Genomic DNA, 13,763 nt, shown 5'->3' with positions numbered 1-13,763 from the left:
GATATCGCCCGCATCCGATTTCTATCATTTTTGCTCTAAAAGAAATCTACCCATGAATTTATTCCCACTTCAATCCCCATTAAAAAAAAAACTTAAATAAATAAAAAAGGGGGAGTGCAAGGTAGTGATTAACGGTCTGAGCCAGGGGAAATAAAATTGGCAAAATAAAACGTCTTTCCTTACATGACCGGAATCAACTCCTTTTATCGATTCCAAGATGCGTTAAAGACATTAAGATGTGAAGGATTTAGTGTTATGGAATCACCTTTTATCAGAGCACCAGGGATTCCTTTGACAAAAAGGCAATGAAAATCTTTAACCAAGTGAGGTAAAACTTCTGAAATGTTAGAATGAAATATTTCAAGTGTTGCATGATCCCTCGCAGATTTAAGGGCAACGATCAACGCAGCTTGTGCAATTGAGAAGAATCAAAAGAGTGACTCAAAAAAAAAGGGGAGAAAAAAAAAACTGAAACATTAGTGCGCTTATCTTACACTGGTTGATATCCTAGAGAGGGAGAGACAAAATAAAGAACAGTTTGAATTCACAGATAAAAGTGTGTGTTCATATCCATAACACATAATAAAATCGAGGTGTAAAACGACAAATAGGAATGGCATCAAATTTCCAGCCCTGGCTTAAATTATACAATTATGTTTCAATTAAAAATGCTTTTCAAGATTCACCAGTGCAATGTAAGCTTTCTGGGTGGCACTCAAAGAATTCTGGGTTGACATCACACTGCTGAGTCTAATATTAACTTGCAATTCTTCCCCAAAAAGATGGACTAGACATATGGATTCGGGGCCCTGCAACGTCCAAGTTCCAGCAACATCTTCCCAACTTAAACCTTGGCTCTGACCCTTTCATTTCTCTTATCTGTTTAACTTCTGCACAGTTGTCTGAAGATATCATACACATCGAACTCTACAATGAACGGTTTTTGTAACATCACTGGGCTTTAGCCTCATCTCAAGCTTAGGCCTAAATTAAAACACCATCCATTTATTACACTCTGTAATGTGGTCAGAGAGAGAGAGAGAGAGAGAGAGAGAGAGAGAGAGGAGAGAGAGAGAGAGAGAGAGAGAGAGAGAGAGAGAGAGAGAGAGAGAGAGAGAGAGAGAGAGAGAGAGAGAGAGAGAGAGAGAAAGAGAAAGAGAGAGAGAGAGAGAGAGAGAGAGAGAGAGAACATTAATTATTTGGAGTGTCAGCACATAAAAAGTTAAATTGAGCTATAAATGGTGTATGAAGTGCCGCCTTACTACTCCTGACACATGGTCAGATGTCCTGGGAACCAGAACAGAAAGTCATGGTCAGGTTTGGGCACAAAATAAATGCAAAAGTCTGAGAAATGTATATGTACATAAGCAGTCATCCTGCTCTCTTTTGCCACTATAAAATACAGCATCTCTCTCTAATTCTCTTGGCCAAACTTTTACTCTTCTTCTTTCCGTTTTTCTCTTTGCTGTCCTCCATTTTCCTCGCCCGGATCTCTCTCATCAGGTCAAAGAACACCTGTAAAAAATGTTGTGTTCAATTTTGACAAAGCGGTTTCATATTTCTGTGTGTGTGTCAAATACCAACCGAGCAAACTCAACTTGAGCCAAGTCAACTCTTATCTTTAGCCAACCAGACTAACCTTGTCAACATTGGCACGGGTTTTGGCAGAAGTCTCCACATAGCACACACCCCACTGCTCGGCACGCGCCTTGGCCTCATCTGCGCTAACCTGCCGCCGGTCCTCCAAGTCCGACTTGTTACCGACCAGGAGGAAGGGCACATTCTCATCCTCCTTCACTCGCAGAATCTGCTCCCTGCAAAACAGGAAATCTCATTCAACTCATCCATGAATTGTGCAAATGAACTGACCACTGCGTGCAAAAAGTACATTAATGTGAATTAATTTACTGAATCAAATGCTATTTTATGTGGCCAAAACAACTGGCCGGAGAAGTAGGAGAAATCTCCAAAAAACCAAGTCACTCTGTTTGCAGGTACAAAGAATAAAACGCTTTTATTGTGGTGGCTCCATATTAAAAGGTCATTTAGGTCATTTTTAATATGGAGCCACTACAATAAAAATATGGAGCCACTACAATAAAGGCTTTTTATTCTTTGTACCTGCAAACGGAGTCCTTGTTTTGTTTTGTGCAAGATTTTACACATTTTGTTTCCACTGGTCATCTCCTGCAAGTTCTTGTTTTGGTTACTGAGAAGCCCATTCCCCAATAAGAACCTGTCTGCCTACACATTGACCAGACCCAAGCGCCTACTTCTTTCTCATGTTTTTCCTGCTGTTTTATGTAATTCAAAAAAACAAAAACAGGTCAGCATTGTTTTTAGGAGGGGAAGAAAAGGCTGTGACTGTTGGCATGACTTCTAACGCACGGGAAGGTCTTTCATGAAAACCTACTTTACCTAAAGTCTACCGTTGCTGCAAATGATTCCAGTTCTGTGATGGAAAATACACAGAGGAAGCCCTCGCCGCTGCGGAAGTAGTTATCCCGGATGGCTGCGTAGTCTTCTTGTCCAGCTGTGTCGAGGATGTCGATCTGTACCTCCTCTCCATCCAGCACCACTTTCTTCCTGTAACTGTCTGCTTTGGTGGGCTCATAGTCTTCAACAAACTAGGGAGGTAAAAAAAAAGAAATAGAATGAGAAACTAATCATTATGACAAAAACAGTGTGTGAACAACCTTGGTCAACTTCGATATCCATTATCCCACTGAGAAAATACAGCACAGCTCAAAACCTTTTCCAACTTAATCACTTATGAATTTACTTTGACTGCAATGTCAGTTAATGAAACTACACACACACACACACACACACACACACACACACACACACACACACACACACACACACACACACACACACACACCTGCTCACCTCATCATACATAAACTGGAGAGTGAGGGCCGACTTCCCCACTCCACCACTGCCCACCATAATCACTTTGTGAAGGGCTAGAGAGTTCTGTCCTTTTGGCTTCGCAGCTGCCATGGCTCAATGCACCGACTGGTCCAAGTGTGAGAGGAAGCAAGTTCAAGGTGGAGGAGTTGGAAGAGGAAAGGGAGGATTGTGAAATTAAGACAGTGAAATTGTACCACAGATCCCAGCTGCAGTGAGGGGCAGAGTTATTATTCCTGGTGGGAACAAAAAGAGAAAGGAAATTACAAGATGGGTATTATTGTTCCTCAGGCTCTAGATTCCATTCCTGTAGTTACATTGCATGGTTATCATTATGTCCTATAGTCATAAAGTCCATCGTCATCAATAAATAACATTACATAACTAGGAGACACTGCCATCACACGAAGGATTTTCTGTAACTGGCCTACATTACTGCAAATACTAAGGACCACTGGCATTAGATTGATGAATTTGAACTGCTTTTTAATCAGCTTTTTCATTAATACCCCTCCCTACTCTTTTAGATGTGTCTGCAAAAAGGTTACATATTGAATCAACAGAATAACATCACTGGGGTTTATACTGTAACAAAATTTTTCTTTACTTTTTGCAATTAGAATGTGTCATCACAAATAATTTCACAGAAACAGCTTGTATTGCTGAAAAAATGTCCTGCTCATCATCATGGCTTTTTTTTTTTAAGTAAGCAAGTTCAGTGGCATATGGATAAGCATGCTTCAATATATCATGACACACAGCAGCTAAAATTCCACTCGGCCAGGAGGAACCTGTGAAAGACATTTTGCAGGGGAAATAAAAGCTTCACCAAGCTACCGTTGCTTCTAGTTAACATCTGACAGCGCTTTCAAAAGTTTGATAGGTTTGAAAAAAAAAACTGACATACTCTGTGCAAGAGTGGCTCAGTGGTCAGTTTTCCAGAAATACTGAACAGTCCAAGATGTTCCCCTTTAATGCACTTGCCTGCAGGCCTACACAGAGCTATGGGGGATAGGGATGATGCTGTGGGAATGTAGCCAATATGTCATTATACAAATTACCAACAGGGGCCTATGCATTGGAATTCAATATTACGATTTATGGCCCTTTGATCATAACCATTTAACCCCTCATATTAAGGAAATAAGTTGCTTAACTTAAAGTGTATTCTTTATAGGAAAGATAGTTTTAATGCCAACTTCCTTTCTAATAGCTTGAGTCTGGCATTATTGTCCAATCGAATTGACAAATGAGTTGAGCATTACTGCTGCGATAGTGAAAACACTGTATGAATACCACCTTTATTGTAGTAGGCTTTGCTGTGGTTAAAAAAAAATAAAAAATACTACATGGATGCACTTACTTGCATCCATGTACTAGCTGTTCGTGACAGATTTTATTTGTAATTCTGAAGAAACATTCTATACAATTTCTAACAAAAGTTATTAAAGCTATTGAGATAAGTTACTCAGCTAGAATAGTCTCAAGAGGAAGATATTGCAAATATAACTAGAACAAAAGGCATTACAGTGCCACTCCAAATGAAGTATAAGCCTATTACCATGATATTACAGTTTAATCAATCAGTTAAGCCGTGAAATTGGCTACTTTGATACACAGGCAGGAGAAGAACACAATAACCTGGTCTGGTTAACATTAGCTGGCTCAAATGATTAACGTTACTATTTTTACCTTATTACAACAGACAACAGGATAGACAGTTATAAGAATGACGTACAAAATACTAATAACCATGTTAACTTATTAGCAAGTTAGCTGGTGACATGACAGCTGTAGTCAACTACAGGTTAGCTAGCTGACCACAGTGGCGTTATGGCTAACAAGCTAACCTGTCTAGCTAGTTAGCCAATTAACGTTAAACAAAGTTCATGACAAAGATCATGGCTCAGACTATTTATAAAAGACCAAGCCTAAAAATCTGATACCTGGCAACAGATGTTTCGTCGATCGTTTCACACTCAGCAGCTGGGCTGCCTCAGTTAAGATGCTATCTCGCTAGCCAGCTAGGATGGCTAAATAGCAGCTAAATAGGCAAAAGGCTAGCTAGCGTTAACCAGCAGCTAATCAGAACAAAATGATGCAATGTAAAAGAGACCAAACATGACCGGCAGCAACCACGATAACGTTGACATTTGTGTAAACAATACGAGCTAGCGTTAAATAAAAAGATGCTCACCTTGGCACAACGTTAGATGAAGGCTGAATTACTGTGGCAAAATGACAAGACTTTAGCTAGCTACTTGTTAGCTCATGGCTAGCTTCCTTGCTAACTCCAGAGACTGGGCTCGCAGCTCTCAGAGGCAGACTGCATGTCCGGTGGGCTTGGCTCGTCTGGCTGAGTTGACAACGCCCGCCCGCCTGGGAGAACCACACAAATAACATTGTACTTTACTTTTTCTGCTGCTTATGATTTTAAGAATTCCTCATTAACACAATTTCAGTGCAAAGGAATACTAATTGAGTTTTGGTAATGATATTTGTCTTATGGTTGAACATAAACTGCAGATTGAGGGTAATTGTTTGAACATGCTAGATAATTGATTAAGTTAATTGGCTATTCCGCTTACAAGTTAAATGTTGGCACGTTTGTTCAGGAGGAGACCCTTTGTCAAGAACTGCCCGAGAATAAAATGGAATTTCAGAGGCCAGGTAAAGTTGGTATAAATGTTTTTGATGTAGGCCTACAAAATCAACATAAACTTAAATTAATATGGACTGCAAACATTCTGATTAAGAAATGCAATCATGCAAGTAAATTTTGTGAAATGAGGTTGATCTATCACACATTTCTGACTAATTGAAGTCCAACAAGAGCCTATGTGATGTTGCCTAAAGTTAAAATAGGCTATACTACTTAGACTATATTAAGGCAGTGGCTACTTATTAGTTTCATCGTATCAGACTATCAAATTGTTCTCCCTTTGTATGCATTAGTGACGAAGACCAAGTCCATAATCTCTGAACTGCACTTGAAATTTGCAGAGAAGAGCTGGAATGACACCTTTCAGCTTGTCCGCAGATGCATGGTGAGACAAACTCCAGTAAACATGGCTCCTTTATGAAAAATGTGACTTTGCATCTGATGTAATTTCCTCAAAACTGAAACCAAAAGATGTTTGACTGTAAGATCAGAATTGCTGTGTAACATCCAGTTCCCTCATCTTGTCAAACAGTAATATTTTGCCACTGTTTGACTATTCGTTTTAACAACTTAATCCCCTTTAATACCACAGGACAAATTATGGAGATCACACAAAATTACTTACTATTTGAATGTAACTAATTCATTTACAATATGTCCCTTATTTGTTCTTCATGGAGTGAAGTGATAATTGCATGAATAATAGTCATTAGAAGGACTCATTACTGAATGGTTTCTCTTTTGTGATGATGTGCTTTGAATAAGGAAACTGGTGCGGTGAGGCATTGAGAATGAGATCATCATTACTATTCTGGAACACTTAGTCTTTGTCCGATAAGCACTTCATGCTTTGACCGTTATTGAGTTTACTTTGATTCACTTCTAATCAACTGCTGGGCCTATGATGGGTAATTAAAACAGAGTCAAATTGGTCGGCTGTCTTCCCTCATATTACTCATGCTGCCTTCTGACCTCACTTGTTTCCTTTGACACACTGTCCTGTTTTAGAAAGACATTGCATTCAACTGTGTTTGGTTTTGCAATATTTAAATGCACAAAGACCTTTATGCCCCATTCTTTGTAAGATGCTCCTCTAGCAGATGCTACCATTTGGTTCTAGGTTTCAAGAAACCAAAACTAGTAATGCCTCTTACATTCCTATTTGTTTTACATTCAACAGACTGCAAAGTATGAGGCTAGAAAGTGTGTGACACTTAACTGTACTGAGCTGTCCATTCAACTGTCAGGCCAGTCTGAGGCTCTGCAGTTTGCAGAGGGAGGTTTAGTTTTGATTTGTCATGGGTGGAGCAGCAGGATGGATAATACTTCGGCTTAATAAGAAGTTGAGCTTGGCAGGTCTGCTGGAGGAACGGGCTTACTAGGTAGTGATGTGTGGGCCAAGGGGATAAGGCAGCTGGGGTCATGCAGCTGTATGCCAGCAGTGATGCTCAAAGGGAGTTTTTGTAGGACTGGGCTTGTCAAGAACTGGGTAATGAGGGCACAGCTCTGAGCTTTCCTGATGGTACTTTCAATGCACACATTTATTTTGAGTGGGCCAGGTGCATAAAGATGACAACCCTCTCTGGCAAATGTCAACATTTGCTATTGCCATTGTCTCACTGCAGAAATGACACCATGTTTGTGTGTTGCACAGAGGGATGGGCCGGGGCGAAGGACAGTCATCGCTACACAACTGGTTCATTGTCTTTTGTTTTGTTTTCGTAGGACAAATCCAGAGATGACTCTAAACCTCGTGAGCCGCTGGTTAGATGCCTGGAAAGGCTCCATGAAGCTCTGAATGGTAAACAAGCAATATATAGGATGATTTTATATTTTCTTCCCCCACCAAAAATGTATAAGCATTTATGTGTTCGCTGTTACAACATTGTCTTTAATGAAGTTGAAGAAATTAAGGATATCTACAGTCTTCATTATATTTTGGCATTACCTGTGAATAAGTCAAAATCTTTACGTTTCAGTGTCGTCTGTGAATGTCATGATGTCTCGTCTGGAAATGATCGCTAAACAAAGAGGGTAAAGAGTTCACCCATCCTTGAATTTTTTTTTTTTCATTTGTTTCATTACAGCCTTGTAATATTAGATTCTGTACCTCTTTACTGGCTTAATTTCTTGTTTGTTTTAATTACCTAAATCAACTACAGAGTCTTGACTTAAAGCAATATTTAATTTTTGCAGAACTTTTTCACTTTTTTAACCTATAGGAGCGCATGGAACAGCCAGACATCAATATTGTCAGATTCTGCTGTCTGTACTGCTGACTCTGACTTTCTTACCTGTCCTCCCTGTAGGATGGGCTTTCACTTCACTGAGGCCACATGCTACCTGACAGCCGACCTGTTCTACCTGGAGGTGGTGTTGCTGCCAGGCGGCGGGGTGGAGGAGGTCAAGGTGGCGCCGCACGGAGAAGCGCCTGTGGTAAGAAGACGAGTCTGTTTTCCAGCAAGCCACTCATTCGCCCCCACACCCCAAATTACTCCATTATGTTAACAAAAATGAAAATTGTTTTGCAGTCCAGTGAGTTCCTTCTTCAGCTGCTGAGGTAAGTTTATGTTTTGGATATTTTGCTTCACACTGCAGCCAATAGTGACTATGGAGATGAAGTGACAGTGTTATTTGAATTATTTTTCTTAAGATTTCAGATGCATGTGTTTCTGCTTATTAACACAGGTCAAATACATTTGCGGAGTTCTCTATGAAGTTGGCGGGCCTCTGTACCCATTACAACATCCCTGGAGACAAGTGCTGCCTTTAATCTTTGTTAGCCATCAATATTTTGGACCTCTGGTAGTCTTTACTTGTAGGTAATTCTGTCTTTTTTCTTCTTTTTTTTCCAGTGAAATCAAAATAAAATTGTTTACATCTCTACAGCACCTGGGGAAAGATTTGCAGAATATATCACATTTGCCAAGGTGAGTAACATGAATTGACCCGGCCTAAAAACCTGTTGTGTAGATGTGAACCAGCAGCATTTTTTTCTGTTTTTTAGGGCAATAAAGGAGTGTGACACCCGAGTGGACATGATTCTCAATGGCAGGATTGGGTGTCTGATAGCTGGAAAAGAAGGTGCATGACAAGAAGGAAAAATACCAGAAATGCATACATACAGTATTTTCTTCAGATGTTTTAATGGTGTACTGAAAAGAAAAAAATCTATATTTGTCACTCCAGATTGCCCACTGACTATCCAGTTCTATATCAGCCCCACTGATGTTATGAAAACCTCAGATTCAAGTAAGGAGCCACATCTCTTAACCAGCAACAAATGCTCATATTTGATAATCCAAGGGCCAGTCTCAGAAATGCAGACCAATCCTGGTCCTAAACAGAAATATTTGCTAATATTCAGTATGCTAATATAGATCTATTAAGATAATTTTCTTAGTCAAGGACTGATCCCAGTGTTTGAGTGCAGACTGTGGACTCAGGCCTTGAGGGCTTCGTTTGTGGCAGGCCACTCGAGGTATATTGTGAATGAAAATGAGGTGGATTTCCATATGCAAATTAAGTCCTAGAGCATGTGAAGCTGGCCTTAAAAATGTGCAGATTTTCCTTTTGAAAAGCTCTTGCGTTTTAAAGAGATTGCAGACATGGAGCCAGTTGTCCAGGCGGCCCAGTTGATTGTGGGGCTCAGTGATGCAACTCACACGCTGCAGATGACGTCTTTGATCCCGCAGCCTCCTCAGCTTGATCCCCAAGGGTAACAGTCTCTCCCTGCTGGGGCATAATGTGTTACTGCATAATCTAACAACAGGATACTGCATTCATATTAGATTCTGCAATGAATTTGAATGTCGGTGCCAAAGAGCTATATTTTGGTGTTTTTGTAATATGCTAAAATTATGTCTTGTGGCAGTCATCCCGTGTTTATTCCTTTGAGTGAGGTGCAGCATGAGACTTTGCCAGCCTGCTTCCTGCTCAAACTACAGCCAGCGCTACCAATGTTCTCCTCTTTTGTAAACAAGCTCAGCCAAGTTACAGGTCTGGAAACATTGCACAGAAAGTACTTCTACTGAATGAAAATTGATATGCTTGTCTATTCTTCTTGTTTAGCTCACACAGGATGGAAGGGTTAACACATATTTTTACACACTTACTTTTGGAAGCTAGTTGGCACAACCACAGTTTTGTTCTCTTGGCTGGGCAACTCCAGAGAAGCGCTGAATTACAATGACACTTTACAGCACTTTAAAGGGTATTTAAGGATAGGAGGCTGTTTTTTATTCACTCCCATGGTTTTCTATCCAGGGATTTGAACATCCAGCCTACAGGCAGGTATTTATGTCCTACCACATGCTCTTCTTTCCTTGCCTGCTGTTATTTTTCATAGATGTTACTATACCAGATGTTGACCTGCAGTGGGCACCCTTTCCCAAGCTTCTGATGAGAAGTTCACTGTGCACAAACAGTTGTGGGGAGACATTTGATGAGCAGGATACCATGTTTATAGTGGTATGTACAATGTGTCTTGACAATGTTTAAGTAATCGACATCCTTGTCTGTTCAGATTGACGCACACGTAAAAAGTCGTAGTTTCATGCAAAGCCACGCAAGCCTTAGTGAGGTGAAAAGAATGAACTCTTCTTTCTGTCCAGCCTCTTCCTGGTGAAGTGACACACAGTTATGTCTTCCCTGGAGCCGCATGGGAGGCGCCTGCCCAGAGAGGAGCTGTGGTGGACAGCGTTCCCCTCACACACCCTGCCCACGTCCCCGCCCTGCTGGAGCTGCTTCGTCACCAGTGTGCCATCAACACACTGCTGAGCAGCTGTGTCACCTCCCAGTGGGCCAGTCCAGGTAAACTGCTGTACATGATGAGTTTTTACATTACAAAATAACAGTTAATATGGATTAAGGTCATCCTATTGTTTGGAAATGACAAAATATTCTTCATTAGTCACTAGTTCTGTAATTCTGAACTTTATTGATGAATCCTGTCATCAGGTTCAGTTTACGATCTGCACTTTGAAGTCCTGCCGGAGTCTGACACCAGCCTGTCTGTGACCTTCCACCGACCCGACATCGACTGCCTCGCTGTTTGTGAGCATTTGGTGGAGAGAGATGTTTTATTGAAGTTAACATGTCACTGTTGTTGGAAGAAAACCTTGTAGCTCCAAAATGTAAACTTTTCAGGAACTCAGAAAAATAGCCCTGTTTTTAGCTTGACTAGCATGTATTTTTGAGTTTATCTAATTGGGTTTGAAAAGGTTTGATAAACCCAATGGTTGTATAATTTTCTCAATCAATAGAGTTTTCACCCAACAGTGACGATATGACAAGTTCTGTCTTAATAGTGCGTTCCTGTCTGCAGTGCTGGTGAACGTTTCTGGCTCTCGTCAGCTTACCTGCAGGCTTTTTGCAGCAGGAGTGGAGGATCCCTCTATGGATGAATACATTTCCAGTGTTATGAACAGGTATGGTTTCATAACCTGTATCCTCCCCTCCTTGTTCCACCAGTAGTCAGTTTAATAGTGTACAGTACACACATGTAGATGAAAACTGCAGGAGTGTTCAGGGAATGTGTGACCTGTTATCTGGACATCCTCAACACTTTGAAGCATGCTTTCGATTGGTCAGTGAGGCTGTGCCCCATCACAAAGCCGACATGTGCATGATTGCTGTCCTCCAGCACTTTTTGGCCAGGTTCCCATTGATTGGATTTGAGAATTGTATTTTTTTTTTATTATTCAAATATAACACCCAAATTCATCAATATGCCTCAGCTCTCTGGACCTCTCTTCGTCCGAGGATCAACGCTTCACATCCTGAGGAAAACCCTGTGATGGATATTTGCCTTGATATAGCAGAATTTCTTGACATGACAAGATTATGAATAAAAAAAGATGTCTAATTTTGATCAGTGTCATATCTTACAAAACTTACAGAGTCCTTGAATTTCAGTAAACAACACCTTGAAAATGTCCTAAACTCTGATGTCAAAGTGAGTGTGGAAACCCTGTTATCACCATCTTTGCATTCTGCTCTCAGAACCAGCTTTCTTCTAACTCACGCATCATGTTGTATGTTGTAATGACTCAGGTGCATGTCCATTCCCGTGACCATGAGGGCGTTGTATGATAAGCTGGAGAAGATCCCCTCTCCCCCACTTCCTCCTGTGTGTCCGGCCGCCACAGAGGCTGGAGATGACCGCCCAGCTCCCCCTCCTGTCCCCGTGTCCTCGGACAACGAAAGCGCCACTGCCGCAGAGCCCAACGCCGTTCCCTCTCCCTCGACCACCTTCTCCCAGAGTGCAACAGGGCCAGAAGACAACTCCACAGTTCCTGGTTCAGCCTGCTATACCATGTCTGTAGCCACATCTGAGCTTCTTCCTGAAATAAACGCAAGTCCTCCTGTCAACCCTTACCCATTTACGGCTGTGGGTGTGTTTTCACATTGGATAACCAGTAATGGCCATCATCCAGAGCTTATCTGAAGTTTAAGTGCATTAAATGTGATCTCCTAAAGTTGTTAAGCCTTTAAATTGTTGCATTACTGTTTTTAGAATTGAATAAATATATTGACCAATCAGTTGTTTTGTTCATGCATCAGATCAGTATAATCTATCTGTAATATAATCCATGTAGTGTAATCATTTTGTTTACAGTTGTTACGGCTCAATTTCAGGCTCATTCTTTCCAGTTAAATTTGCTTGTAGTTTGTTTTTTAGTTGGTAAACTGACACACCTTCCATTTAAACCATACTGGTTTGAATCCTGCCTTTTTTTTTTATGTTGTCTAACTTACTTTAGCTAATTTTCAGACTGTGGTCAACGGGACATGCTGTGCAACTGCAGCAGTGTGAGTTTAGCAAACTATCTCTATTTGTTAATTCACTTCTTACGCTCGCATGCAACAATAAAACTAAACGCAGGATGCAGAACACTTTCTCGGTGTGCATTCCAGTGTGGCAGCGATGTTTGGCTGTAAAGGGGTTTGAGGCTTGGCATTTGACCTCTCTCAGACAGCCAAGAGCCCGGTTGATTGGTACCATGCGAGCCAATCAAACATTGTTAAAGTATATCATGCATTTTTGATGGTTCCAAAGAGAATGAACCAGAAATCAACACACTGCAAATTTAAATGAGTTTAAATGGTTATGTTGGATGCAAGAACATGAGATCAAGGGTGTGGACTAAATGTGCATATTTAGAATAGCTCTGTAGGCCCCAAATTTTGGTCAAAAAAAGTCTACAGAAGTTGTATTATAGCAGTTTATTTGAAATGCATTGTCACTTTATTGTATGTATAGCAGTTTTCCTTTAAGACAAGATGTTTGGTACAATTATTAAATGGCATTAAATGTGATACCAGAAAGGAGTTCAGCACTCTGGAATGGAAATATTATGGTCTGTAATCTCTAATTACTGCTAAGAATTAGTGAGTGCCGTCTGCACAGCAGTGCTGCTTTTCCTGGGCGCCAGCCAGAGCAGCAACCAATATAGCCCAAAATATGTGAATAATCCAGTGCATACCAGAAGTCTGGAAATAGACTTTTAATTATATCATCAATATTATGCCAGCTAATGCAGAGAAGCAAGCAATGTGTTTTGCATTAAAGCTTCATCAGGTCCACAATGTGTTGAACAGCAGAAGATTTGACCTTTTGTAAATTTGCATCTCACCACTGAATTTAGGTACTTCATTGGCCAAAATCCCTCTGTTGGCCCTCCGAAAGGTAAACATTTATCAATGTACCTATACAGAATGTATTCCAATTTTGTGTGGTTATTTACTTACCACCCATTTTTTATAGGGGTTATTTCAGTATACCCTTAATTATAAAAGGGATAGTTCCAGTCCTCGATTCTAATTGGCTGAGTCAGTCAGTAAATTTAGTCACACTTGTGATGGCATAACAGTTAATAAAAAAAAAAAAATACTTATGATTGGCAACCACTTTGTTTAGCTACTGTTCAAGAGCTTTGCTGAGTAGTAGTTTATGATAAGTTTTTCTAGATGGAGATGTTTATTGTACATTTGCGTTCCTTTACAGCTCTTTAAAAGCAATGCGCCACTCGTTTCGTCTCCAACAACGTCTCGTAGCTGTTCTAACTTCGCAGTGAAGCACGGCCTCTCCTGTCTTTTGTGTTTTTTATTTTTTTTAATATCCACATCTCCCTCCTTGGTCTGCGGGCTCTTTAAATCCAAATCCACTGGCCGACTGCTCTGCGTC

General features: G+C 40.6%; 2 protein-coding genes across 2 annotated transcripts; one reads left to right on the top strand and one right to left on the bottom strand.

The window, feature by feature from the left end:
• Positions 1-1,129: 1,129 nt before the first annotated feature.
• Positions 1,130-5,249, bottom strand: ralaa (v-ral simian leukemia viral oncogene homolog Aa (ras related)). Its single transcript, XM_071531549.1, has 5 exons — positions 5,111-5,249; positions 2,893-3,149; positions 2,419-2,627; positions 1,640-1,814; positions 1,130-1,515 (listed from the first exon to the last, which is right to left on the bottom strand). Exons 2-5 carry the CDS (start codon positions 3,004-3,006, stop codon positions 1,393-1,395), a joined length of 621 nt encoding a protein of 206 aa, XP_071387650.1. The 5' UTR covers positions 3,007-3,149; positions 5,111-5,249; the 3' UTR covers positions 1,130-1,392.
• Positions 5,250-5,564: 315 nt separating this feature from the next.
• On the top strand, positions 5,565-12,023 carry med1l (mediator complex subunit 1-like). The gene is made up of 17 exons (XM_071531546.1): positions 5,565-5,583; positions 5,869-5,960; positions 7,301-7,376; positions 7,555-7,609; positions 7,885-8,011; positions 8,107-8,135; positions 8,264-8,335; positions 8,431-8,505; positions 8,583-8,659; positions 8,765-8,827; positions 9,173-9,293; positions 9,450-9,574; positions 9,924-10,045; positions 10,189-10,381; positions 10,541-10,630; positions 10,902-11,004; positions 11,630-12,023. Exons 1-17 carry the CDS (start codon positions 5,565-5,567, stop codon positions 12,021-12,023), a joined length of 1,833 nt encoding a protein of 610 aa, XP_071387647.1.
• Positions 12,024-13,763: the final 1,740 nt, after the last annotated feature.

Source organism: Centroberyx affinis, unplaced genomic scaffold, assembly GCF_046629955.1.
Source record: "Centroberyx affinis isolate AG114_WGS23_722 - 3 ecotype Tasmania unplaced genomic scaffold, CSIRO-AGI_Caff_v1 ptg002095l_1, whole genome shotgun sequence".
In the NCBI taxonomy this organism is placed as follows: Eukaryota; Metazoa; Chordata; class Actinopteri; order Beryciformes; family Berycidae; genus Centroberyx; species Centroberyx affinis.
This window is presented reverse-complemented; position numbering and strand designations above follow the sequence as displayed.

What these genes read in the sequence shown, in the direction of transcription:
- med1l (XM_071531546.1), top strand. An exon ending in AATATATCACATTTGCCAAG is followed by an intron (nt 8,506 to 8,582) that starts GTGAGTAACATG and finishes TCTGTTTTTTAG; the next exon opens with GGCAATAAAGGAGTGTGACA. An exon ending in AGGATACCATGTTTATAGTG is followed by an intron (nt 10,046 to 10,188) that starts GTATGTACAATG and finishes CTTTCTGTCCAG; the next exon opens with CCTCTTCCTGGTGAAGTGAC.
- ralaa (XM_071531549.1), bottom strand. Translation starts at nt 3,006, where the DNA reads ATGGCAGCTGCGAAGCCAAAAGGACAGAACTCTCTAGCCCTTCACAAA. An exon ending in TCCAGTTTATGTATGATGAG is followed by an intron (nt 2,628 to 2,892) that starts GTGAGCAGGTGT and finishes TTACCTCCCTAG; the next exon opens with TTTGTTGAAGACTATGAGCC. An exon ending in GCAGCAACGGTAGACTTTAG is followed by an intron (nt 1,815 to 2,418) that starts GTAAAGTAGGTT and finishes CCTGTTTTGCAG; the next exon opens with GGAGCAGATTCTGCGAGTGA.